General features: G+C 34.8%; 1 protein-coding gene across 1 annotated transcript in view; it reads left to right on the top strand.

Moving 5' to 3' along the window:
* The window catches only part of EYS (eyes shut homolog), a gene marked incomplete at its 5' end in the record, with an annotated part of 591920 nt that overhangs the window by 151829 nt on the left and 412390 nt on the right, over window positions 1-27701 (top strand). Inside the window, one exon of the mRNA XM_079298292.1 lies at window positions 12194-12315. Coding sequence (XP_079154418.1) covers window positions 12194-12315 — 122 coding nt within the window. The remainder of the gene's footprint in view (window positions 1-12193; window positions 12316-27701) is intronic.

Genomic DNA, 27701 nt, shown 5'->3' with positions numbered 1-27701 from the left:
GATTAAGTAGAAAACACCTCTGAGTTCAAGTCCTACTGTCAATCCAGAAGTGCCAAGTTCTCTACTAAATCATGTGCCTCAGTGCCACATCTACACCACTTTTAAATACCTCCAAGGATGGTGACTCGCTTACTTCCCTGGGCAGCCTGTTCCAGAACTTGATAAGCCTTACCACGATTTTTTCCCTTGAAATCCCATCAAAAGCTTCTCTGGTGCAACTTGAGGCCATTTCCTCGTTTCTTGTTATGTGTAATTTAGGAGAAGACACCCATTCCCACATTGCTAACTGTGCTTTCAGGTAGTTGCAGAAACTGATAAGGTCCCCCTGAGGTTTATGTCTCCAGGACAAACAATCAGTCCTCATGAGAGTTGTGCTCCAGACCCTTCACCAGCTCCATTACTCAAGTACTTTTTATTATGCTGTAATTTCTTTCTAATGAATTCATAATTTCAAATATTTTCTTTTTTATTATTATTATTTTTAAAAATTTACATAAAAGTCCAAGTTAGCTTCTCACCTTCATGTTTTAGATGGACTATTCATTATGAATTAACACTTTGTATTCTAAATAAGCACTATCTTGTTTGTCTTAGAAAATTGAATCTTCATCTTCTTCATCTATTATTAAGTACAATTGTGGCAGCTAATCCAGAATAGTGCTTATACCGGCTTTTTCCAAGCATATCACTAAACAAATATTCTTTATTCCAGAGTATGCATGCTTAATGAAATATCAAACAGCAAGATGTTCTGATGCACTTCTTATCAATTACCTCATGATTTCTCGATGTACAGAATATTACAGAGCTCTGCTGGGTTTTCTTCACCTGTGTTATCTTTCATGCATGCACATATTCTGTGAGTGAAAAAAGATCAGGAACAATTCTTGAAATCATTTCTATTTTAAGTTACTTCTAATGTTCAGTGTTTTAAAGCAGTGATATTTTCTAGATCTTCATACACTTTTCAGAAACAGTCATTTAATGTTGTTTATGTACACTTGTATTTTAACAATTATACTAGTATACACTTCCTTTTTAAATCTCCATCTGGTTCAAATAAACTGGTCCAGTATTTTCCCACTATGCTTACCCTGATACTATACTTTAAAAAATGATATACTAAAGTTTTCAGTTAAGAAAAAGAAACAAAAAACAAACCCTACACCCAGAATATTATTGATTTAATATCAAAAATTAAATTTTATTCTGTTGCATCAACTTAGAGTTTTACATTTTTCTGGGCATATGGCCAAAGTGAAATATTCAAATCTATAAGGCAGTGAGATATATATAAAGTGAAAAGAATTTGAAATGTTGTTTATTTAGAAGACAGGTAAATTTTGGGGTTTTTGTATCTAAATATTTTTTATAAAATATTTTAAGAAAAGTTATGTTATACATGCAACAAGATCCTCTCAGTCTCATTCTTTCTCTGGTTCAAAATATTATTTTTAAACCATATAGTTACAAAAAAGTGAAATGAGTTTCAACAAGTAGTGTACATCAAAGTTTTGTAAAAGAGGACCCTGGCATTGGTTATTATGTTTGCAAATGGTGAAAATTCTTGGGGAATTCCTGAAAAAGAACTAATTTGTGAGAATAATATTCAATGGCAATTTATTCTTTGGATAACTTCTATTTGCGACTGCATTGAGGAAATTAATTTCATTCTCTATTAAACCAAATGGAGTTGCACATCACAGAATCACAGAATATACTGAATTGAAAGGGACCCACAAGGACCATGGAGTCCAACTCCTGGCATTGCAGAGCACCATCCCAAAGAGTCACCCCATGTGCCCAAGAGCATTGTCCAAACACTGCTTGAGCTCTGTCAGGCTTGGTGCAGTGACCACTGCCCTGGGGAGCTGTTCCAGTGCCCAAACACCCTCTGGGAGAAGAATATTTTTGTAATATCCAACCCAAACCTCCCCTGACACAGCTCCAGGCCATTCCCTCAGCCCTGTCACTGTCACCACAGAGCAGAGATCAGGGTCTGCTCCTCCTCTTCCCCTCAAAAGAACCTGTAACTGCAGTGAGGTCTCCCCTCAGCCTCTTCCAGGATGAACAGACAGCTGCTTCTCACACAGCTTCTCCTCCGACCCTTCATTGTCCTCCTTTGGACACACTCTAATATTTTCATACATGTATGTGTTTTAATTTTCCAGATATTAGCATTTTAAAATTATTTCACGTAGAATTGCTATACCTCAGGACAAAAAACAAAAACAAAAAACAAAGACAAACAAACAAATAAACAAAAAACCAAAACAAACAAACAAAAACCCAAAACAAAACAAATAAACAAAACAAACAAACAAAAGAAAGAAGAGATTACACAGTAGGTGAAAAAGGAAGAATAGGGATCTTGCATGTAAGTCTTGACAAATTGTGGTCATATATTTATCTGCCTGAGGTGGCTGGTAGAAAATATCCCATGGTGATCTACATGCAGTTCTCACTGCTCTTGCAGTTTTTTTTTTATTTCAGCCTGCAGGAAACACATTTCTCCACAGCATTCCTCATTTCTTAATTTAACCCATTAGCAGAAGATGATCAAAATCAGATTTGATAAAGATCTACAATTGTAAATAAAGATTGCTTATCAGAGGTTATGTCCCTTCGTGCTCTTGTTGCTCTGAATCTTCAATTCCCTATATGTCTTGCCTATCCTACTTTTCTAATGCTTGCTCCTATTTTAATCTCTCTGATTCAGTTTATCCCTCCAGGATCCAGCACTGTCTCCTCACATTCCTATCAGGTTTGCACTTCAAATTTGGGGTTTGTGCTTTGGTTTTTGTTTTTAGGTTTTTTGTTTGGTTGGTTGGTTTGTTTTTTTGGTTTTTTTTTTGGTTGGTTTTTGTTTGTTTGTTTGTTTTGAGTTTTTGTTTTTGTTTGTTGCTTTTTGTTTGTTGTTGTTGTTTTTTCCTGTTGGCTTATAATATCCTTCACAATCATCCTATTAGCTGCAACAGCTGCACAAATCCAACCCTTTATCCACTCCTGCCAGGACCTGGGTAGAATTCCATGAGTAAAAGAACAGGCTATATCTTTAGTGGTGCAGAGAAAGAGGGAGAAGACACAGAAGGCACAGAAGACACAGAAGAGAGGAGAGAGGAGAGAGAAGAGAGAAAAGAGAGAAGAAAGAAAAGAGAAGACAGAAGACAGAAAAGAGAGAAGACAGAAGAGAAGAGAAAAAGGAGAAGAGACAATAGACAAGAGAAGAGAAAAAAGAGAGGAGAGATGAGACAAAAGAGAAAAGAGAGAAAAAAGAGAGAAGAGAGAAGAGAGAGAAAAGAGAAAAGAGAGGGTCAGTGGCCTAATAATGGCACAAATACAATCACACCAATAGGAAAGAGGAAAATAATATATCACATTTGTATAAAAATTTCAGTCACATATAATCTTTTGTTTAGCTTATTGATGAGTTGCTGATCCCATCAATATTCTGCTGAAATCCAAAGCATGAAGAAAAGCTCTAACTTTGCACCAGCATCATAAATTGTAATAGATTTTATAAATAGGGCTAGTGGGTACAGTGTTTGCAATACCATTAAAAGGTGTGAGCCTCCTGAAGTCCTGTAGGCAAGCACCTTCAATATCCAGAAATAGAAATTCATTAAAGTAATAAGAGGCAAACTCCAGGAAGGCCAGAAAAATGCAAATTGCAAAAGATTGCCCTTAATAAGATCAAGCTCTCCCAGGGAGTGGAAATGAGACAGAAAAAATTATAGCTAAGATTAAATATTTTTACAGCCTTACAAGATTAGAATGAAAGTCTTTAAATTTCCTGCTATCAGAGAAAAAGGCTTTTTTTTCCTTTCATATGAAATATGAGCTAACAGGTAAAGAGTGGTTAACCTCTACCATACCAAATATAGATAGAACCATAAAATCCAAAGTTATAATTTCCTAAAGTATTATCTTCCTAAGCTCACAGTATAGCCAACCTACAGCACAAATGATTGATATTTTATTGCCTCATCCTAAATAATACTAAAATTAATTTTAGATATGTATTAGGAAAATAGAGAAAGAGGGGAAGACAGCTCTTAACATTTGAATATGAATTATTAAGTTAGGATTCTATTATAAGAATACTATTCCCTTTTCTCTTATCTGTACAAATGTTTCTTAATCGAAATCCCTTCTTAACAGTCCTTTAGTATGCTGAAACATCTATAATTAACCTGCATTTTTCTGGAAAAGGAGAAACACATTACTAAAATCTGGTGCTCTTTAAAATCTTTTTATTCTCAAGACATAGCACAACAAAGACATTCTAAAGCAGAGAGGAAAAACCTGAGACTGGAAAATTTTTATAAAAATGTGGAGGACTGGTAATGCTCTTATCCCTCAATTTATCTAGTCTGTCTTCATTCTTGCAGTTCCCTTTTCTTTATCTTCCTTCTAGGAAAATGCATCTTTTAAATGGTGGCAAACCTTGGCAAATTAAAATGTATCTCTTTTATTTCTTGTCTAACAACCTCTTTAATAATTTTTAAGTGACGTAGAGTTTTAAGAAAAAAACCTCAAAAGTAAACTCTCATTGATTTTTCAATTAAATAATTTGGTTTTCAAAGGAGTGCTTTTACTTGACTTTAGGTGACTTATTTCTAAATTGTGTTATGCAACAAGTGAATTAGACTGTTGGTCACAGTTTGTGCTTTTCCCAGAAAATATTGATTCTTATAATAAGCCATTCTGAGACCATAAGTATTGCAGAATTTCTCTTGCAATCAGAAGCTGCTATGAATTTTTCATTTGTGGATGAAGCTATCACTAGGTAACCCTGATAAACAGACTGATCCAAGTTTTTAGTGCATGAACCAACTTCAGTTATGCATCATTAAGCAGCTGCATACCCATAGTTTTGGTAATGGAAAGCTGTGAGTGAAGAAAAGGTGAAAAGACTGCTGAGATTTAGTTTCCAATAATGAGGACATGTATCAAACATCTGAAACACTGCATATTATTCTTCGGTCTTGGAGTAAATTACAGAAAACTGGGCTGTGTTTAGTGCTTCAGAATTTGGGGATACTGGAATTTCTGTTTTGGGAAACCCAGTCTGTCTGGTTCCAGGCACGCATTGTCCTTCCAGGAGCTGTGACACTGGGCTAAGAATGACAAAAATTATTGATAGAAAAAAATGCTGAACTTTCTCACAAAGACATGCACATTACCTGGGCATTAAAAACTGCCTAGATGTATGAGGTAAATACATGGGGAAGTTTCCACTACATTTTGAACTTCTGTGCATATTGTTCTAATTTAAAAGTAAAGAATGATGACATAGCTCTGAAAACAAGCACAGCCAAGCCACAAGAGCTGCAAATTCAGGTGAGCATGGATCCATGTTCTCATTCTTCCTGTAATGTGCTTTATTATAATGACATTTTCTATAAATTTAAAGTAGGGATAAGTGAAAGTTCAAAAGAAGAGACTTGACATCAAATAATATTTTGAATGTCTCAGTACTTCTAAGGATATTTAGTTTGAAATATTTTTGGAACTGCCTGTTTCTTTCACCTTCCCCTACTTTTGAGCCAGAGGTTGGCAAAAATGGCACTTAGTGGTGATTGAAGTGTACTGATGTGATAATGGTTGTATGCTTAAAATCTAAATTTGAATGAGCTGTTATGTTAAGGCAGGAGACAGCTTTGTTTTACAGAAACCAGTAGTTGTTCTTCTGCATTTTCTTACTTTCTTTAAAAAGTTACCAGTTGTAACACCAGGTTTATAATTCAAAAACAAGATGATTGTTTCTGTCTGTCAGTACCTGGACTGTTCCTTTGGAATATCACAGTTAATTCCCACAGCTCTCCTGTTACCTGAGATCCAGAGGAAAACTGAAAGCTTTAGAAAAGCTTTTAGAGGGGTCAAATTCCTGTCAGTATTTTGGTTTAACAGGAATGTGTTCATGACCTTTCACTAGTCGTTGAACAATTGAGCTAAATGTCAAAACAGATACACTGATCAAAGGCTGATACTCAAATGTCTGTGACTAGCTGGATTAGTTATTCGGTTTATTTTTGCACAAACAACTTAAGGCTGTTGTTTTTCATTAGTTTTCCTGTACTGTTCAGCACCTGTCATGTGGAAGATTATTTGATTGGCACATTTCCTAGTAAGCTCTCTATGAGAGGAGCAAAAGAAAGGTATGAACAGAATAAATGGCAGAGGTCAGGAAGTAGAGACAAAAAAAGGCATCACCTATTATTAATTATGTACGAGGTCTCAAACTGAATTTAGTTTGTTGTCATAAAATTATTGATGGATTGGGCCAGTATCAAATCTTATTTATTTCCCTTAAATAGTTCATCTTTTATAAGAAAAATATCACATCAACAACTTTTGAGACTTTGACTGTAGCATTTGTTTATCTAAATGATTGTTCTTAAATAACTCTTATGGTCTTCTCATGTCCATATTTCTGTAGCATCTCATAAAATAACATTTTGAATTTACTAAAAATTTCACAGAGATTTGGATTTGTTTTTGAGTACTTTTATCTGCAAAGACAATACATACATAATTTTTAACATGCTCAAATGGAATATCTGTGTCAATACTAGTAAAAGCCATGTTGCCTGTTTGCATGCCTCAGCATGTTACAGATGAATCTCCACACAGAAAACTAACCCCAACAAGATTTACATTGGACTGTGAGGACTGTCATGTCTGAGCAGTGATGAAAATAGTTGATTAAATTGCAAAGGCATAGGCCGGAATTTATTTGCACGGTAAATGTAACATGAAATCTAAAATAATTTTAAGAGAAGCCTGTTGCTAGCATTAGCTGTTATTCAATTTTAAGAGAAGTAAACTTTCACCAAAATCTACTTTTACAAAAACTGTCACTTTAAAATTATCAGTATCCAATGCAGCAATAATTATTATTTTTTAGCAAAGCACCATTCTACAGAATGGTTTTGTATAGAGACCTGCAGTGCAAATAACAAGTGTTCCCTTTTATGATAATTTTCTTCATGGTTACAAATTACAGCACAGCTCATTTAGAGTTGTGAATGCACAGCATGTCTAGGTACCAGCCATATTTTAAGACAGATCTTGCACTGAATGAAAGTGTAACCTTCTCTTTGCTAATGGTGTGCCATTCAAATATGATGAAAATCTTACTTTTCTCATATACTTATTAAATGCTTTTAATATACACAGAATTATTACAACGTAAAGCAAAAACTCATTACAACTCTCCAAGCTTGGTAATTTAACTTATTCATTATTTAAAATGCTAGAGAGATAAATAAATTTAAAATGTTCTTTGTTTCTCCTGTAATCCTTGCTTAAAATTTGAATTAAAGAAAATCTAGTTTATTCTTTATATCAGATGATATAGAATTTATAATAACTTAGGGTACAAAAGAATATAAGTGGTTTGGAACAGCAAATAAATGTAGTGGTCAGCATTTTTAAGATATAACTGTATAGGAAAAGATACATCAATAAATAGAGAGAATTTAGAAGTTTTTAAAAGTACCTAATGCTACCTCAGCTTAACATTAACTTAATGTAAAGTTGTTTACCCTAGTATTTCACATTTTTAAGTGCTTAACAAAACACCACATAGCAAGAGTAACTTACAAAGCAAGAGTAAAATGGAAAAAAACTTATTTTTTTAATAAAGTAATACATAAGAATACATCAGCTAGTGATTCTAATAATAAGATTCAGTAACTTTGGTGATTTTTAAATAGTAGTCTTATCAGAACCAATCACTTATAGTACTGTTTAGAAATTAGATTTTTAATTGCAATTTTTCATCACTTCTGAATCCATGTTTCACACTTTTTTTCACCTTATTCTTTTATGCCACTGCTTATAATAGTTCTTCCAATTAACATCAGTCTTAATAACCATATAGGAAACCTCCTGACTCTCAGCCCTGGAGGTGTTTCTTTGCTGTGAGTTAAGCAATCTGATTATTGCAGAGTTATTAACTAATATTAGAGCAAGCCATGTATGTCTTCTAGAGTTGCAACAACAGAGCTAATTGCAGATTTTCTTTGTGTCAGAAGTCAAATTTCCTTAATTTGTGGAGCAGCACAGTTAATGCATTCACTCTTCCTACAACCTGTGAAGAACAGGTAAATAATTCATTATCAGAAGACAGAAAAGTAGTGTGTTGGCTTGGACTTCACTCTGCATGGGCCTTGTCTTAGCTCAGAATTCTACAGTAAAAATAAAAGTAAGTGTAAACCAAATAAAGATGAACAGGTATCCTGGTTTTGTTTTGTTCTGCTTTATTTTGTTTTGTTTTTAAACAAGCTTGCTTGTTCAGTATATAAATGCAAACAGACTTGCACAAAGACAACAATGCCAGAATGACAAAATGAGAATCTAATTTTGTCAGTTAATATGTATGATTATGCAAATGGTTAAATCAATAACAACTTAAAAGTAAAGCCCTAAAGTAGCAACTCAGAAAAGACCCTTAAATTAAAAAACAAAAAGGCTGCATAAATAATCTTAGGATCTCAATATGGTTTAGAGCAATTGCAAATATGATTTCACAGATGCTTACATTTTTATGTTCACATTTATTTCACAAGGTTAAATAAACTGCTGTTAGCACTAACAAAATGAAGTTGCATTGGTTTGAAGTTCAAGGTTTTTTGTAGGAAAAAAAGCCCTGATTCCTACAGACAAGAGTTTTGTGATGAGTTTTCTGTAGAGGCTGGAGTATATCTCCAATTATGTGCCAATGATAAGTAGTCTTACAAAGGGTTCATCTTGTTTGGCTTTAATGGAAAAAGGGTTGCACCCCAAAAAACAGTGTGGCAAAAGAACTTGGAGCACAAAGAATAAAAGAATATGTCTATGTTTCCTTTTGTGTGTTTCTGTTTCCAGGTGTGGTACTTTTTGTTTTTTCTGTTAATTAAAAACTTCAAAATCCCCCCAAAAATGCTCCAACTCCATGGGTATCTTTGAAAATTACATTGATTCCATTTTTTTTTCTCTAGACATGGAAAACATATCTGGAGCATATATCTGTATGATAAAAATTATACTGAAAATATAAATATAAATATAAATATAAATATAAATATAAATATAAATATAAATATAAATATAAATATAAATATAAATATAAATATAAATATAAATTAAAAAAATATATATATATACACAGGACAGGCTTGAAGATTTGCCTTGTTCATAATTTGGATCTTTGTTGTGTGTGATGAACATTTTTCATTGCAGTTTCTGTTTACTAGATGTTGAGCTACCATTTCCTAGTGAAGTAACATTGACTAGGGCTTAAGAAATGATTAATTCTTCATTTACAGTGCTGAAGAAGGGAAAATATGCAAATGCTCTTAAATGGCACTTTCTTGCAACACAAACTGTTAATTGGATAGAGACATGCTCATATGCATGTGAGGTTCTGGGTATGTATGCAAGGGATCAGAAATTTTTACCCTAGCTGGTAAAATCCACTCTTCTTAAACATACTGTGCTATATGTTGTACAAGAGAGAGCTGTTTTAGAGGAGTAACTCTAGTGTTATTTATGTACTTACTGTGTTCTTTAGAGGACAAACAAAAGACAATTTGCAGGAACTCAAAGGTACCATTTATTTTAACCTGTCTCCAAAGGATAGTAATACATAGTTACAGTAAATAAAGGGGAACAACATATAAACAGGTATCAAATTCAATTCCTTCAGTCTTTTGCTTGATCCACTGCATGCTTTCTACCACGCAGCTTCTTGTCATATTATGTTGGTGTATGCTAAGCTCTGACTGACAGTCCCAGCTCTCTCAGCCTTTCCTCATCTGAGAGATGTGTCAATCTCTTAATAATGTCACTGGCTGGACACTTTCCAACAGCTCCAGATCTCTCTTGTACTGGCAGCCCACAACAGACCCAGCACTTAAGGTGTGGCCTCCCAAGGGCTGAGTAGAGGGGAAGGATCACCTCCCTCAACCTGCTGGCACCTTTCCTCCCAATGCAGCCCAGGATGCTCTTGGCAGTCTTGGCCACAAGAGCTTATTGCTGACTCTTGTCCAACTTGGTGTCCACCAGGCTCCCAGGTCCTTCTCTGTAAAGACTTGTGTCTATAAAAACCCTTTTTATCTGCTTACATATAGTTTAATGCAATATTGCACTTTCAATTGCTGCAAAACTACACTGAGATGAAATAATGTGTAAGAATTTTTAGCTTTTTCTGCACATATGTGTGATATAGAAATATGTTAGTAATGTTTGGTGCTTGATGTGACAATTCTCATGTAATGAAAACTATGCAAAGAACAGAATTTCAGCATTTGATTGACAGATAATTTTAGTGGGACTAGAAAAATACTGCTGCTTTCTAAACCAAATTGTTGGCAAGCTTCCTTTCACTTCTCATTTTGCAATCCATTTCTTGAAGAGTTTTCTGGAAAAAAGTTGGTATGTCACATTCCCAGTATATACGGAAACCTAACCTGACAATAGAACAATTTTTAAGAGGTGTCTTACTAATGGATATGGATAAGTAGTGCTCATTTTTTCCCACCTGACACTGATAAGTGTATTGAGAACTGAGATATTTGGGTGTGGTTATTATCACAGATCACAGAAATATTCTAAGTTAAAAGGGACATACAAGGATCATCAAGTCCAACTCCAAAGTGAATAACCCATATGGGAATTGAACTTTGGTGTCATTAGCACCATGCTGTAAACAACTGAGATAATCATAAGGTCAATATGTGGAGTAGTAATGTTATTTGTCTCAAATCTATTTTCTTTTTTCTTTCTTTCGCACAGTTCACAGCAAATTATTTTCTTTCCAAGTTTATCTCTGTGTTACATCTAAAAGAACAAAAAATGTTAATAAAATCTTTCTGTCTCCTATCATGAAGTTATTAACGTTGAAAAAAACTCTTAAGATCATCAAGCCCAACTGTCAATGTAGCACCACCATGTTCACCACCAAACCGTGTCACCAAGTGCCATATCTGAAACATCCATAAAAGTTTCAAAAAACATTTGCCACATATTTTTTAAACACTTATAAGGATGGTGACTCTAAGCATCCTGCAGCCACACCATTGCTGATACAGGCCAGGATGTCATTGGCCTTCCTGGCCACCTGGGCACGCACTGGTCATGTTCAGCTGCTGCCAACCAGCATCCCCAGGTCCTTTTCCATTAAGGCAGGTTTACAGCCACTCTTACCCCAGCCTGTGGCACTGCCTGGGGTTGTTGGGCCTAAGGGCAGGAACCAACTCCTAACCTTGTTAAACCTCACACAACTGGTCTTGGTCCATCAATCCAACCTATCCAGATCCCTCTGATGAGCCTTCCTACCCTTCAGCAGACCAACATTCCCACCCGACTTGGTGTCATTTGCCCATGTTACCTGCCCAATTTTAACTCACAAAAATACCCTTCAATTTTATTTACTGACTTTTAAAGTGTATCTCAGTGGATTTAGAACATCTGTGCCACAGAAATCATAGGTGTGTGCCAAGCAAGCATAGCAATGATTTTCATCAACATGAGCATCAAACAAGCAGAATGCAGTTGAGAAAATACAAATCACAAATATACTATGTACAATATAAGTAATACAAAAGTTGATTTAACCAGATATAATAGAATACACATGTAAATAATTTCATTTGAAGTACTGGTCTCAATGAAACTGTTCCACACTCCAGGACAATCATAGTGAGTGGGACTTTAAATTGTTAACTTTCCTTTTGTTGTCTTTGCTCCAATAAAATATTTCAAGCTTTTAATTTGTCAGGAGAGAATAAGAATATCATTACAGAAAGGTCTAGGTCAAGTGCTCAATCTGGACTGCCTTCAGAGCTCTGACTCTTTATTATATTTTTAAGTGTATTACAAAATTAAATAATTTCCCTTTGCTGTTTGTATGAAGATCATAGCCTATATATCTTTGAAACGTAATTGTCTCTGTTTCAATAACAAAAACCTAAAATGCAATTAATTTTTTTGCAACCTCTAAACACCTGCAGATGTCAAAATGCTGGTACATTACACATTTCACCATCATGATGTGGGAATTTATTTATGCACTCATATCTTAAAAATTCCTGAAGTTTTTTTTTGCAGTCTGGTAATATCTTCCAACAATTAGTAATAATATTTTTGTAATTGCATTAAAATACGAAGAGTAACAGATTTTTTTCTTTTACTCAATGCATTACAGAGATACCAGTGTGATTGCTTGCCTGGATGGGAAGGAAAATTTTGTGAAAAGGAATCAAATGAATGCAATTCAGAGCCTTGTAGAAACAATGGCACCTGCATGGACCTTTTCAACAGCTATCGGTAAGCGCTGCACCTCCTCGCCCTGTGGGCATGTTCCAGGAAGGCCAGGATTAAACATTCAGCCATTATTTTATTTCCCAGTTTGGGAAGGAAATGCTGTTTGTTGTTGCACAGATGGGCAAATGACTTTTGTCGTGGATACAGTGCTTAACCATACTTTCATGTGAAGCCAGCAGATATAATAAATGGTATATGTAAAATAAATTTTAAAAATAAATTAAAAAAGAAAAAAGCAAAGAAAAGAGTATGATTTTAAAAACATTTAGCAAGTAACCTAGTTTAGAACTATACTTTGTCAAAGAAAACATAGTTTTTCTTTCTGTGATATTTGCCTTATAAACACAAGAGATGATTTAAAGAGTAAAAGTAGTGGTAGTGGGCAGTTGGATGAGGAGCCCATATCATTGCTGCCACCTTGTGGCTTCAAATACCAGCAAAATAGTAATTTAACTAAAATTTATATACCCTCAGACAAAGCATGAGGATTTGATTCTAACAAAAATATTTTTAGCTTAAACCCCAATCTTTATTTCATGCATAAAATTATGGTTTACAATGATTTTATTTTAGTAGCATGAGAATTAGGAGTCCATAAACAATTTAGTAACCAGTTTCTGCTCCATGAAGCCAGGATTTTTGTCTATATTGTGATGTCAATACTAGAAGAGTAAATTCTTAATAGACACTGACATGGCTGCATATATTTCTGACAATACAGGCAATAATCAAAAAGAAAACTAACCACAGCTGACAATGGAGAAATGATTCCTCAAATTGCCTAACATAACTAGGTTAAATAACATAATATATATAATATTTTTTAAAAATTAATTAATGTTCACAACTTAACCAAAATGGTTTGGGGTGTCCTAGAGCTGTATTTTTATGTGATGTTAAACTTCCTTCTTTGGTAAAATACTTTTATTCTAATAACAGAATGTATAGCAATGTTGAGAAAACCTGTTAAATTTTTTTTATTTGATTTTTTCTCTGCTTTTAAAAGTCTTTTGGAATGTAAAAAAAAAAAAAACTTTTTAAAATATTTTAAATTTTGTGGTTCTTATTTTTCTGATGCCTGTAGTTCTTTGTAGTCTACCACCCTCAAGGACAATTCTAGGTGAATGGATATTTTGCAGCCATGAATCCTTACATTTTCCCAAGTTTCTAGCCTGTAGAAGCATTATATGTATTGCAGAAGATAACAGGGCTTCTTCTGGTTTTACTCATACCTGGGTCAGTTGCTTACGCACAAATCCAAGGACTTCCTATTTTTTATTGAGAACAAAAATGCTCAAGAATTCTTTTTCTGGATTTGGCAAATACTAAACTGCTATAGAAAATATTTACAAGAAAGAGGGTTTGAAGTGTAAGCACCAGGCATATTTTTTCTCAGAGTTATTTGTCCTAGTTGACATAACAGAAGAGGAAAATTAGACATACCATTGAATCATCATATACAAGGGGCAGGTTACACCAAACAAAACATCTTCAGAGATACCTAGCATTGACAGTGATTCTGAGACTTGGCAACACCAAGGAAAATTAGTATAGCTCAATGTTTTATATTTATAATACAAAGCAATTTCATTTCAATCATTAGAGCTGTCCTTGTTTGTACTCACAGATGCTAAAGGACCATAATTACTCTTAATTTAAAGAATGTGCTGGTTTTTCTTACCTTGCTAATGCTTTTCTGCTACAAGCTACATCAACAAGACAAAGCATTTGTGTTACGATAGCAAAGCCTGAACCTGAGGACATTCAGCCATGTCTTTAAACTTAAACGTAATTTTAAAAACAGGATAACTGGCTTATAATTGCCTAAGAGAAAAGATCATTGCAGTTCATGAGCTGTGTCCAGGCATTGTTTTGGACAGGCATTAGTCTGGACCAAAGTCAGGCCAGCAAGTGCTCTGGGAATGCATCAGTGGCAGGCAATGAAGTTCTCTTGCCTGTGGCTTGTTTTGGCACTGTTTATTTTCCTGCTGTAAGTTGAGCTGCTGGCAGCTCTGAATTTCTTTGAAATTGGCTATGCCATGACTGGTACTTGATATCATTTACAACTTAAATTAATGTAAGCGATAGATAAATTTAGCTTTCTTTTATGCTTTGTTAATATTAATTAATTTACTTTCTCTTAAATATTTGCAAGTCCAGCTGCAAACATCAATTACTTCCAAACTAAGTCGTTTATTGTGCAACAAATATATTTTTGTTAAGGAAAAAAAGTGAATATAATGAAACATTCTTTTACCAAATTCAAATCTGTGATAAGACAATAATTATGGAAAACATAAACACTAATTAAAAACTTCATTTTTGAGTTAATTCTCTTTATCTGGGGCTATTCATTGTTGAATCTGGAAATGAAAACTATCTGGCAAAACTGAGGTATCAACAAATCCATCACACTGAATACCTTTGTTTATGGATTCCACCATAGAAAAATAAATCATGTTCCAACAGGAAAAAAAGAAAATAAAGCCTCAGAAACATATTTTTTATTTTAAAAAATCAGGTAAGAAAGATACTGGACCAGTAGTCAAGCTTGTTGTTGGATGTGAGTAGTTTTTAATATGTCCTTTTTCATTTGACTTAATTTATGTTGAGCTGATAAAATGAGAAATATCTTTTTCTTCTGTCTCAGTTTTCAGTTTGGCACACTGCACAAGGCAAATAAATTAATTTAGAAAAAAATCATGCATATATTTCATGCATATATTTCCAGTACCATGTGACTTTAATTTTCATGATAACATGAAATCTCAAATTATGTCTCTGAACATTTATGGACAGATTAATCTCATATCAGCTGAATTCTTTATCTTTTCTCTATTGTATTCTTAATTCTGAGGTTTAGCCCTAGTAACATCAAACCCTACTTCAAGCTCCTGTGTCTCCTTTGCTGTCACCAATTTTTGAGTGAAAATCTATTCAACTCTTCTTGCCAAATAACAGGCAACATAATTTTATCGATGAACTGGAGTTTCTAATGATGTAGAATAGTTTGGAACTTGGCTGTAATAATTATGATTTTAGAACTTGGAGAATTAATCAAATGTCTTTCCAAGCTACTCTATTCTTTCTGTATATTTATATTAAAATTCACAGATTCATTTTGTCACTTCTTGGTCTTGAGCTTTTTATAAAGAATAAAAATGGTGCCTTACTGCTACTTTTATGTTTATGACATACAAATAGACTTCTCCATACTAAACAGGAAGTTATACTAACCTAAGTATATTTTCTTGTGTCATTTATCTTTTATGTTTTATAAAGACAGGCTTCAGTGCTATCCTTTGTCAACACTTGAATCCATCCACTAAGACACTTTTTATAATCTCAGTGTAAACTGAAGTTCAGTTCTTCATGTTATCTTATCCACTCTTGATATCTTACTTTTGCAATCAGAATCCCTTGATATTTTGTTTGTTTGTTTGTTTGTTTGTTTGTTTTGATTTTGAGACAGACATTTTCCTGCCTGCTCATTCTTATCCTAGACATTTTCCTTCTGGCATGTTTCCTTACATCCTGTTTGTGCAGCTATGTCACAGGTCTCCATCTACCCCTTCACAGTTATGGATATTATAAACCTGGCTGTGTTACAAAATGCTGAAACCTCTCCTTCCCACTAAGTTCTGCAAGGACCAAATTTGGTAACTGCCAATGTCAACTTAGAAATTGAGGCTCAAGTTCCTTAAGCACTTCTGCAAAATTATTGCTAATGTGTGCAAAAATGTTGCCTGTATTTAAATTCTCTCCATTTAAACTCATTTGTACTTTACCCTGTCCTGTAAGAGGCCGTGGTTTTCCTTAGATTCCAGTGGAAAGAATAATTTTTGTTCATAGAGGAGGGTATTTTGAGTGATTTCAGAACTCATCTCAAATTGTGCTAGTCTTCCTTGGCAATGCTTCTTCAATTAGTAACCATGTCATGATCATCTTCCTTTGTTTTTAGCTAGATAATGATTTATGCCAGCTGACAATTTGGATAACCATACTGTCAACCGCAGCTAAACTTATCCTTGTTACTTGTTATCCTTGTTACTTTCTCAGTGTATTTCCAACTACAACATCTTGCCCTATTGTTTCCCTCTTTGCTCCTTAGCATTTGAAGCCATATCTTTTCAGAATAACAAAATAGTTTTTCATTAGTGTAACCTGTGCTAAGCTCTTAAAAAAGACCAGTCTTAAGTCATTAGGATATATTCAGAGTCATGCATACTTTAATTGCAGTACTGCTGCAGAAAATCAGCATACTATTTCTTTTCTTTTTCCCCCTTCTGAAAAGGATTTATTTGGAAAATCAAAGTCAAAATCAGCCTCTGCATTTTCTCAGAAATATGCAAGAATTGCTCTGTGCCAAGTTATAGAAGCAGGTGATTCCTGAATTCAGGATGTGTAAATATCTGAAAGATATGAAAGCAAAAGCATGCATATTTACACAGTCTATTTTAAAGGTATGCTCATCTCTAAATGAGTGAGCTTTAAACTATCACAGAATTCTAAAAGAAGTAACTATATGGTTATCATTTTAATAATGTGTTCAGTGTACCTTCTGTTTTTATTCACAATCATTTTACCTACTGCTATGCTCTTCCTTATTTTTTTTTTCCCAAAAGCAAGAAGCAGCTTTTCCCATAGACGAGTATCACTCATATGTTGGTATATATTGGTATATATATACTGGTATTTCATGATCCCAGATTGTAAATGCTAAAGCATTTTTTTTGCAAGCAGCAACACTTGTCTGTCATTTTTTCAGGGTTCATTGGACAACTCTTCCTCTTTGCTGTAGAGACATTTCCCAAAATATTTGAATGTTGCATTTCTGAAATATCTTTCATTCAGAGTTGCAGGCTTTTTTCCTTCATCCTAGTACCAAGATTTGTATGCATTTCTTACTCAAAACTATCTTTAAAAGATTTATATGGACAGTTAGGAGATTTACTAACGAACTAGCTAAAGAAATGTGTGAAAGCACAAACAAGTGTTTCAGAGTTCCTCTTTGGTAATACTGCTAACAACTGAAAATGTGTAGTGTGCTTCTTGTTATACTGCAGTGAATGAGCTTTAGGGTTTCCATTGCCTTTAGCAAAAAAGAAAATATTGCTGTGCCACCTCAGCAACATCTAACAGTCACTGACATTCTGCACTCCTTAGGGCATATTTTAGCTGTAATTCAAAAATCTTCTTAAAGAAAAAGAACATTTTTATTCAAAATCCCAATAAATCATTAAAATTTGAAGCAAAACACAGTAAGCACCTGGAAAATCCCTCCCCTCCTCTCAAATTAGCTCATCAACTTTTCCTTTTTGAACACTAGCCTTGGTCCACCTGGTATATTTAATCATTAGTTGACACATTTAAATAAATATTTTATAATGTATTTTGTTTGCAAACACCCAAAGACACATAAAATGATCACTTGATGAGCTCACAGGTTAAATAGAGGGAATGTAAACCAGTTTCTGGAATAATAAGGTACCTCAAGCATAGCTTTGAGATTGTATGAGATGTAATATAAGTTAGCCAAATTCATCATTGCTGTAGGGCAGTTAAACACTTTAATTGCAAATAGTGTACTAATAAATGACCAGAGCTAACAAACAAAGGAGTTTGCACAGCAGTTTATAGTCTCTGGCTTATGATATGCTAACTTTCCTGGGAACTCCTGGGGTCATCAGAGGACTGCTGTGAACCTTTGAAGAGCTCCAGGGTGCCTGGTGCTCCCCAGAAGGGATAGCTACAGAAGGCTGTGGCTGCTAACAAGCTGTAGCAGTGTCCCACAAGCTTTTGTTGCCAACTTTTCTTGATTTATAGGGACTTCAAGCTTTTTGTTTCCAGCTGACTCCACATTAAGGACAGCCAAGCATGCTTTCAGCAAATGCTGGAAAGAGTGTATGTAACTGCCAAGCCCAGAGCACAGCCAGCAGAGCAGAAGGGGCCAGAAATTCCACTGAGGACACTGTGTACTTAGGTAGTGAGGTGCTGTATGCCACTATCACTGAGCAGCCACTGGAGCAATTAGATCAGCCCATCAGAGACCTCAAACCAGACTGAGCTCCTCAGGGAGCTGAAGAAATGTCTAGAACCTCTTGCCAAGGCTGGGATCAGATGACAGTATCCTTGCCTTGAGGAAGCACTTGTATGCTGGAGGAGGATCTGTGTTGCCAAGTAAAGGAGCTTCAGGAGGCAGTCAGCAGTGTGTGAAGCTGAGATGGGGACAATATCATGCTCTCCAAGACTGTGAATACAAGAACCTGAACTCCCAGACATAGCGAAGCAGAAAGAGGAAGAGTCTTTGCATAAAATTTTGGAAATGGGGACTTCAGTTACAGAGAAGGCTAGAAGCTTGTAACCTTGACAATAGGATGAGAGTTCCTGTTCCATCTGAGCTCTGAGTAGGCTCAGTGACCCTGCACCAGAGCATGTACTAGAAGCTCTGTCCAGTGAAGTATCTAAACCAGCTAAACCTGAGTCATGAGGCAACACCAGACGGAAGGATGAGTGATGGAAACACTGGGAGGCTCTCTTCTGCATGCTCCTGATAGGAGATATCATGAGGCCTGAGGAAAATGGCTCAAGTCCTTGTAAGGCCACTCTTGATTATCTCTAAAAAATATGGATGACAAGGAGACATTTCTAAGACTTGGAAGAAGGACAGGTTATGAAATATATCAGGGAATGGAATGGAATGGAATGGAATGGAATGGAATGGAATGGAATGGAATGGAATGGAATGGAATGGAATGGAATGGAATGGAATGGAATGGAATGGAGAAAGGAAGAAAAAAAGAAGGCTAAGAATGGCGAATGTGACTGCTACTTTCAAGAAAGGCAAGAAGGAGGATCTGTGAACCAGTTAGCCTTACCCTGATCCCTGGAAAGGTGACAGAGCAAATAACCCTTGAAACTGTTTCCACACACATGATGGAAAGGCAGATGCTCAGCAGAATGTTTTCACCAGAGAGAAAGCATTCCTGATGATGGCATTCAATGAGATGACTGGCTGGACAGATAATGAGAGGACTGTGGATGCTGTCTCTCTTGATCTTAGTAAGACTTCACACACTACCACAACATCCTCATAGACAAAACTCACCAAATTGCTGGACACAAAGACCATATTCAGCATAATTCATTCCCTCATCATGTTATGTACCAATGATATTAAAACTGAAATTAATGGCTTGTCTTTTGTTCTGGTCAATAACAAAAATTACAAAAGTAATCTTGGGTGGGATGTGGTGGGATGTGATGATGTCTGGGATGGTGAGAATTAAAAATGGAATGGATAGAAATAAGATAGGCAATGCACAAAAAGAATGTCGGAAAAAATTTTTCAACACAGATTTCACTACCTCATTATTTCTAATCCTAATATTATAATGCTTCTGTTGCACATGATTCATAATAGACTCATTCTAGCTTATTCTTTTGCCCTTCATTTAACTGCTTCCTTAAAGAACATTCACATTTTAAATTTGGAAAAACCTAGTAAAATTGGAAGTTTAAACAAGCAAATAAATAAAAAATGCTGCTGACACTTTAAAAATGGCTAATTAGAAATGAATGGGAAAACCATCTGTCTTTGTTAGCTACAGATTAGATATTTCATGCATCACCAGTGTCAGCAGCACAAAGGAACAACATTTTTCTAGGATTATGGGCATTGCTACTGACATTATATCCTTTTGAAACATGGGAATCAGTAATAAACAGTTCCATATGAAAGGAAGGTTGTAGATCCCATTCTCATTGCTATAAAAACCTATTTCTTTGATTTGAAAGGTCATTAGTAAAATCTACATTTTGCTTCTTGGAAGAGATTTCATCGGTTTCATAGGTATTGTTCCTTCTCCCTACATTCTTAAAGCAGTTCTAAAGTGGTCAAGGGTCAAAATCTTTGTAAATTAAATGTGTCAGTTTTAATATCAAGATGTTACATGTGTTTATTTTGTCTTAAAATGACTTCACAGTCAAAAGAATACCGAGGTTTCATCTTCAATTATGAGGCATTATCTTTTGAAGTAGAGAATTATTTTCAGAGCATAACAGTGACAATATCTTAAAAAAAATTAGAATGGGATAGGAACTGAAAAATTGGTTTTGGAACAGAGCATTGTACATTTATAAAAAAGAATTTTGAAAAAGTATGAGTTACTCAGCTAAAACAGTTGCATCTTAAAAAATTATTCTTATATATGACAGTACAGTATGAAACTTATATAGACACATAAAAATTATATATTAAGTGGTTCTAGTGTAAGTAAACTCTACACAACACAATTAGAATCAACATTGGCTTCCCCACCATTAGTTTCTATAGGTAATAAAATTTTAGTTAATTGTATTTTGGATTTGCCTGGGATTTACACTGTGTGTGCTCTGTTAGATCAATAGAAGCATTACAGATTTTATTTAGAGTGCAATTCCAGACTGTACACTGTTAGAGATCCTCTATAAACCAGTGCTCACTCTTCAGCAATAGCAAGCAGACTAATGCAGGAACAGTAACCATCATATTTTCTTCTACTAAATGCCAGTATGGATATATGAAAAAAATCTATCAAAGTGAGACTTTATCTTTGAAGGTCACAGGTGGAGAAAAGAGACCACAAATACAAAAATCACATCTCTCTATGAGCATCCATAAGCATTGTTATATGTAGGTCTCTTGGACTTGTTCCTTCCCTGTCTGGAAGGGACAGTCATAAAATTTTCATAGGTTTGCAGTATTGAAATAACTCAGTAAGACACCCATAGGGGAAAGTTAGATTGTTTATATTACAGTAGATATCAAAGGTAGATAAAGACATAACTGACTCTTGGAAACGAACTGAAAATAATTTTTGTTGTTTGCTTTTATAGCTTATATCAGAACAATAATCTTTAAAAGGACAAAGCTATTTTTTGAAATGCTGTTTGCTAGGATATGACAAGTCAAATTTGGTTTTGTAACAGAATCTGTAGAGAAATAGCTACCTCGTGTGACTGCAGTATTTGAGCAGTGCAGAGATATTTGTTTGCATGTCTGCTTTTTTATAACTTTGAGAAATACTGTCTGACTTGAAGATGTTGAATTTTCAATTTTTTTTTTTTTACTATTTATATGCTTGGAAATTATAAAACTCCTTGAAAAATTTTTCAAGGGTTTATTCATATAAATATACGTTGGCCAACCTAATAAAGATCTGTCTTAGGTGATCTTTGGTAAATTTAGTCTTCAAAGATAAAATGTTACTGCCTCTATTATTTTTTGAGGTTGCAGTCTTCTAGCACTATTAGGTGAATGGTAAAAAATTATAATTTGCATATTAATGAAGTTCAGCTTGTGCAAATACTTTTTTCTTTCTTTTATTCTAGTAACAAATGTGAAAATAGAGACATCTCTACTTCTTAATCTATTTACAAAGTATTTTCTAAACTGCCAATATTAGTTATGAGGCTCTGTAGCCTTTCTAAAAGTTTTATTTTCTATAAACTCTTTTGAAAATCTGAGTTTATAATGTTAAAATTAGCAAGACTGCTGCTGAGTGTTGAAAATGTTTCAATAGTTCTCTTCAAATATATAAATATAGATACTATACGGTTAAGTGACATCATGGTGACCTGATATATTTTGCCATATTAAGTATCATATCTATCCTTGGTTATCAGTTTTTTACAGGCAACTAGCTAATTTTATGCCTAAAGTACTCAATGTCTTCTATGTTTGGAATATTTTTTGTAAAAAAGAAAAAAAAAAAGAAAAAGAAAAAAGATTCATTAGTCCATTTTTCCAAATAAATGTTTTCTTGTACTCTTGCTTATCTTCTGGGATCAGACAGTGCTTTGATGTCAGACTGAGCCATAGAAATATTGTTTCTTCTATGATTCTCTTCCTTGGAACTTGAGTAGACCCCAGGTAAAGATCAATTAACAATTCTGAAAAATTGTCCATAGAATATTAGAAACACTCCCTTCCCCCTTACCAAAACTGATAGAAACATCTTGTTTAATTGACTTGCAGAGTTCAAAAACTGTGATATGAAGGAGACTAATATTTCTTTGCTCATCCACTCAAATCATTATGCAGAGGTCATTTGCACAGACTTCTGACTTGGTGCGCATTATGTTCAATTTTTCCTCATGTCAAATTCTCCAAATGTCAAGGTAATCCATCTTCATTATTAGATTTGTATTGTTCGTGCTTCATAAAATGTCAGAGTTGGAGCATGTTATCAGCACTTCTGTTGCCATGCTAATTTTTGCTAATGAAGATTGCAATTGTAATCACCTTTATTTGGCCTTTTTTATTGCACGTGGTGGAAGGAACAGACCAGGAAAGATCTCCTTTACTCCCCTGAGCAAAAGTGCCTTCTTCTGTGAGCAATCTACCCAGAGAGTTCATTTTTCTTTTCTGAAACCAGTGCCATCTCTGTATATAGGGTGAAGATCTTTGAGGTCAATTGACAGAACTACAGCTGCATTGCTAAACTTCCCAAATTTAACAAATGATTCTCCTGGAGGGGCAGTTACCTGCATTCAGATGATAGCTTCTACTTTTTCAGTGCAGTATTTTTCTTCCTTTCAGATTTCTCAGGTCAAAGAGGACTTGTCTCAAAATCAATACTGAAATACTGTAAGAGTTACCTGTAACTCTCAGAAAATACCAGAGCAATAAAAACTGAGAAAAGGCATTGAGCTTCTTTCCATAACAACTAGGCACTTTACACTGCAAAAAAAGTGGAGGAAGAGATTTCCAAGGGGAAATGGTGCTGAAGATACCAGTTTCCACAGGTGCAGCAATAAACCCAGTTGTCATCAAAGACCAGCATTAAAATTAGTGAGAGGAGCACAAGCAAGCAGGCAACTGGGGAGATGGAAGCCTTTTATTCAAAATCCTTGAAAGATGGAGAGTCATCCAGGTAGCTTATTTATCCAACATCTGAGCCTAACAGATTGACTTGCTGTAATGCTTGGAAGCCACATGACAACTGATTCCTTCTAATTCTTGAAAGAATTAAATAATACTTTTCTTTTTTCTCTACCAAAGTGAATCACTACCACACAAGATATTAGAGGCAGATCATTTACTTACCATTCATGGTAGCATTGATTTACTGATGCTCTGTTTTCACAGATTAAGGGTTTTCTTTTTGACAAGTCTTTGGAGAGGTGCTGCCTGTTAAAAAGGCTGAAAATTACATATTTTCTCTCAGATTGCATGGTGAAATCTTGAATTATCTTGTTGTTGCTGTACTGATTGTTGTTCCAGTCAGAGATGAAACTTACATATGAAAAGAATGCAACTCTTAGTGTTGGAGACAAGTGATGGTAAGATAAAAAGGAATATATGTCCTTTTCCCTTTGCATTTTGTCAGGAGATCTAGGAAGACTAATGTGGGTTTAGTGAATAGAGGATGTTACTCAAAAGAGTAGCTTCACATGCCAAAATGCATATACATTCTCTATGGGAGTCTGCAGTAATTCAAGAAATTAATGCTGCAACTCAGAAAGTTGTTTGACATACAGAACACAAATTTAAACAGATATTTCTTTCTCTTCACCATGTGTTGTTAACTTGTTAACTTGTTGATAACTTGCTAAGCTCCATTCCAAAATTTTCATATTACTATGGTGCACTTTTCTTTTTGTATATCTGGATAAGTTTGAGAGATTGGAGTTCCTAAATTTTAAGGGATGATTCAGTATTTTAAAATATCATTATATTTATATTAAAGAACTTGAACATGGTAAAGTTTTCTAGCACCTTAGATAATAATCAAAACTGTAAAGCAAGAGTAAAAAACATTGGAGTAATTTTTCTTTTTTTTTTTTTTTTTATATTTTTAAATTAATTTCTACTTCTTCTAAAATAGGAATTTAAGTAGGCAAGACTGATGGGAAGGAACTTCAGCATTGGTTTTCCCCATGGTCATGGTCTATGAAGTACACTATTGATACCAAACCATGCTTTATTTACTGGTTCTGAGCCATATGGTCCAAGTGCTCCTCCCATATGACAGCAATAATCTTCAGTTTTGCTTATTACAGTTTTTACTAGTTTTGTTGTCATTCTTAATTAAAAGTATTCGAAGTATTCACACTTGTGCTTTTAAAGCACAAACATTCCTTCAAATGAGACAGCTTGACTAATGATTTTTAATTATTTTAATGTTTACTGCCTGGAACAATGCAATTTCATCTGGCCTTGTAGATAGGACAAATTGTTGCTATTCTTATTGAGATAAATAAGGAAATAGTTTGATCCAAAAAATAAAATGAATGTGTACATCACCTGTGGGGTCCAGTGGTCTGAAAATTGCATCCAGCCTGACATAAGATGTGTCTTATATTCTGGTTCAGGTAAAAAGAAAACTGCAGCATGAAAAAAAATTGGGAGTTGAATATATAAATACCCTTCGTAGCATGTAAAATTCTGTTTCCTAAGACAGAAGTGTGTGCATTGCAGCTGAAACAGAGCTTAAAGCAAAAGCCAAAATGCAGCTTGCTGTCTCATTGAGCTGAATGTTACCTTGTGATTGCATGAACACATAGCTTCAAATAGAGGATTAAGAAAGAAATATATGGAAAACAAATACAGCTTTCTCTATCAGTTCCTCTAAAATATGTTTGTTTGGGTTGGTTTTGTTTGTGATTTTTTGTTTGTTTGTTTGTTTGTTTGTTTGTTTTGTTTGTTTTGTTTTTTGTTGTTTTTTTGTTTTTGTTTTTGGTTTTTTTTTTTTTGTAGTGCAATGTTCCTCAATACCCAGAATATCAGGAATAAATTTTAGTTACTATTACCAAACAGAAGAATATGAGCTGAGAATTATAAGTAAGGGAAGTACACAGAACAAAGTACATCTTAAAAATGAGACAAAGAACAAGGATTAAAAGTCTGAAGCACTTGAACTGGAAGGGAATGAAAATTACAAATGCCCTTTGAAGGCTTTCTGTATGCATCAAACGTGCAAAAGACACACTTAGACACTCTTAGAGTAACAGAAACTTAATCTTTATATCTCTCTTCCTAACAATGTACCTCCAAAATAAGTTTTCTCCAGTTTGGGGTCAATATCCATGCTTGTCTGTTATTGCCTGGTACCATTCCTTAAGTACTTTATCTATGCTTTCTCAACCACCCCTTCAGATTCAACTTGTAGACTGCAGGTGGTGTATATATTTCCCATAATCAGTATCTACATCTCAGTTAAATTAAAAAATGTTATGTGTATGACAAAGATAACAATATTCTTCCCTAATTTTAGCTCCATATCCTTGTTCTAACAGCTGACAAAAGCAAGTGAAATTTCTTTTAAGTATAATTTTTGCAATTTATGTTCACCTATAAATTTACCCTGTGATGGACAAATTGGTTTTTGCTTACTTACTGATTAAACCTTTAGAGAGAGTTGCATCAGCTTCTCAGGCCCCTGGGGTGTATCTTGTGGAGTTCCATGGGCTTAGGTATTATATTCAGGTTATATTCAGGTTCCTTAAACCTAACCTTCTCATAGGATGGGAAGAACTCCAGTCCCCCAGTACCTAGCATGAGCTTCAGAGATGTGAGAAGTGAGATTAACAGTAAAAGCTGGGGCAAATTAAAATGTTGAATTCTCTCTGTTGGTTGTTGTCAATTCCTTATTTATTGCAGAGACACATTTTCTTTAACCTTACTTTTGTGGCAAACACACCTGTAAATCCCTTCTAATTCTTAGCAAATCTTGCCAAATTAAGCTCCAAAAGGGTTTTAGCTTTCCTAATGCCGCTACTACACATCCAGACAACATCCCATATTCTTCCCAGGATAAATGTCTCTTATTCCTCACCCGTGCATTTCCTTCTTAGACTTCATTTTATCCAGGAGATATTTTCTAAGGCATTCTGGTCTTCTGCCTTCTTTACCTGATATAAAAAAATTGTCCTTAAAGAGCTACCAGCTTTGTTTGGATCCTTTTTCCCTGAAGGCAGTTTCCTAGGGGATCCCATGGACCTAAATACTGAAATCTAATTCAACTGAAAGTTTCCTTTCCTAAAATTCAGGATTCTGACTACTCCACTACTGTCTTATATCCCTCAAGATAGTTAAGTCCATCAGACCATAAGCACTGCAGTCCAGCTTAATGCTTTCTCTAATTAGTTAATTGGTGTCACATTTGCTTTGTTTCAAATGGAGAGCTCTAAAAATAAATTAGGGAATGAATAATTGTAGTGAAAGTAAAGGCAGTCTTAAATGAATTTAGGGGAGAGGAGGAGAGGCATAGGTGAAAATCTGAGGAGACCATCTAGGGCTGGCATATGAAAGCAGAGAACCAGGAGCACAAGAGCTTCAGGTATAAATTTGTGACAGCTTTTGCAGGTTGAAGCTGGTGAAACTGGTCTGGTAGCTGTCTGTGGAAAAAAGAACATTTAACATTAAATTTTCAAAGTATGAAAGAAAAAAAAAATGTTTGTAGGAGGAAAGAAGAGATAGAAACATGAGTGTTTTAAGCCTTCGTAGTGACTGGAAGTGTATGTCCTTGGAACTTTGTGGTGTGTGTTGGTGCCCTAAATTTCAAGCTATCCATGTATTGAAAGCAAGCTCTTATTTCACTACTTCATATGATCCAATAGCCTCTAGATTACAGGGAATAAATTTGTCACTGAGCACTATGGTTTCTCAGGCTGTTAGTTGATTTGACTGAATGCACTAAACAACAAAATCCTTGCTCTAGAATGGCCCATTGTTGCATGTATTGTATGGCTAACAGGCTGACCTAAACTTCACTCAATGTCTCTCCATTTCTCATCAAGAATCTGTCAAAGAGGCAGTTGAATGATGGGCACACTGTAGCTGAGGGTTCAGCTTAGGATTCCTGTTGCTTTGACTGAACAACTGAGGGACAAGCCATTCTGGTACTTCTTAAATATTGCAATGTTGTCTGCAAACCATCTTTATCTGTGGCAAAGGTTAGTGCTCTGATTGATATTTTCTAAATAATTTTTTATACAGAAGACTAAAAAGACCAGTTTCTTGCATTTTTCTGCTTTGAAGAAAGAGATCTAAAAGCAAAAAAATAAAAAGGCTTCTTCTGAAATTTGTTCTACTCTGGAATATTCATCTACATTACTGCTTATCACAGAATATGCTGAGTTGGAAGGGACCAACAAGGATCATCGTGTCCCACTCATGTCCCTACAGGACCATCCCCAAGAGTCATGCCATGGGCTTTTGTAAAGCTTTGGCACTTTCTAGAGCTTCTAGCTGAGCTTGGTTGGAATAATGATATGTCACCTATATGATTTTCTAATTGATAGTCACTTTAGAACTCTTAAGATTCAGGAGAGACTGTCTCTCCAGTTAGCATGCTGAAAAAATGGTTTTGGCTCAGAGAAGGTCTTGCCAATATGTGCAACTA

This window comes from Erithacus rubecula (assembly GCF_903797595.1).
Source record: "Erithacus rubecula genome assembly, chromosome: 2".
NCBI lineage: Eukaryota > Metazoa > Chordata > Aves > Passeriformes > Muscicapidae > Erithacus > Erithacus rubecula.
Note: the sequence above shows the minus strand (reverse complement) of the source record. Positions and strands in the feature narration are given on the sequence as shown.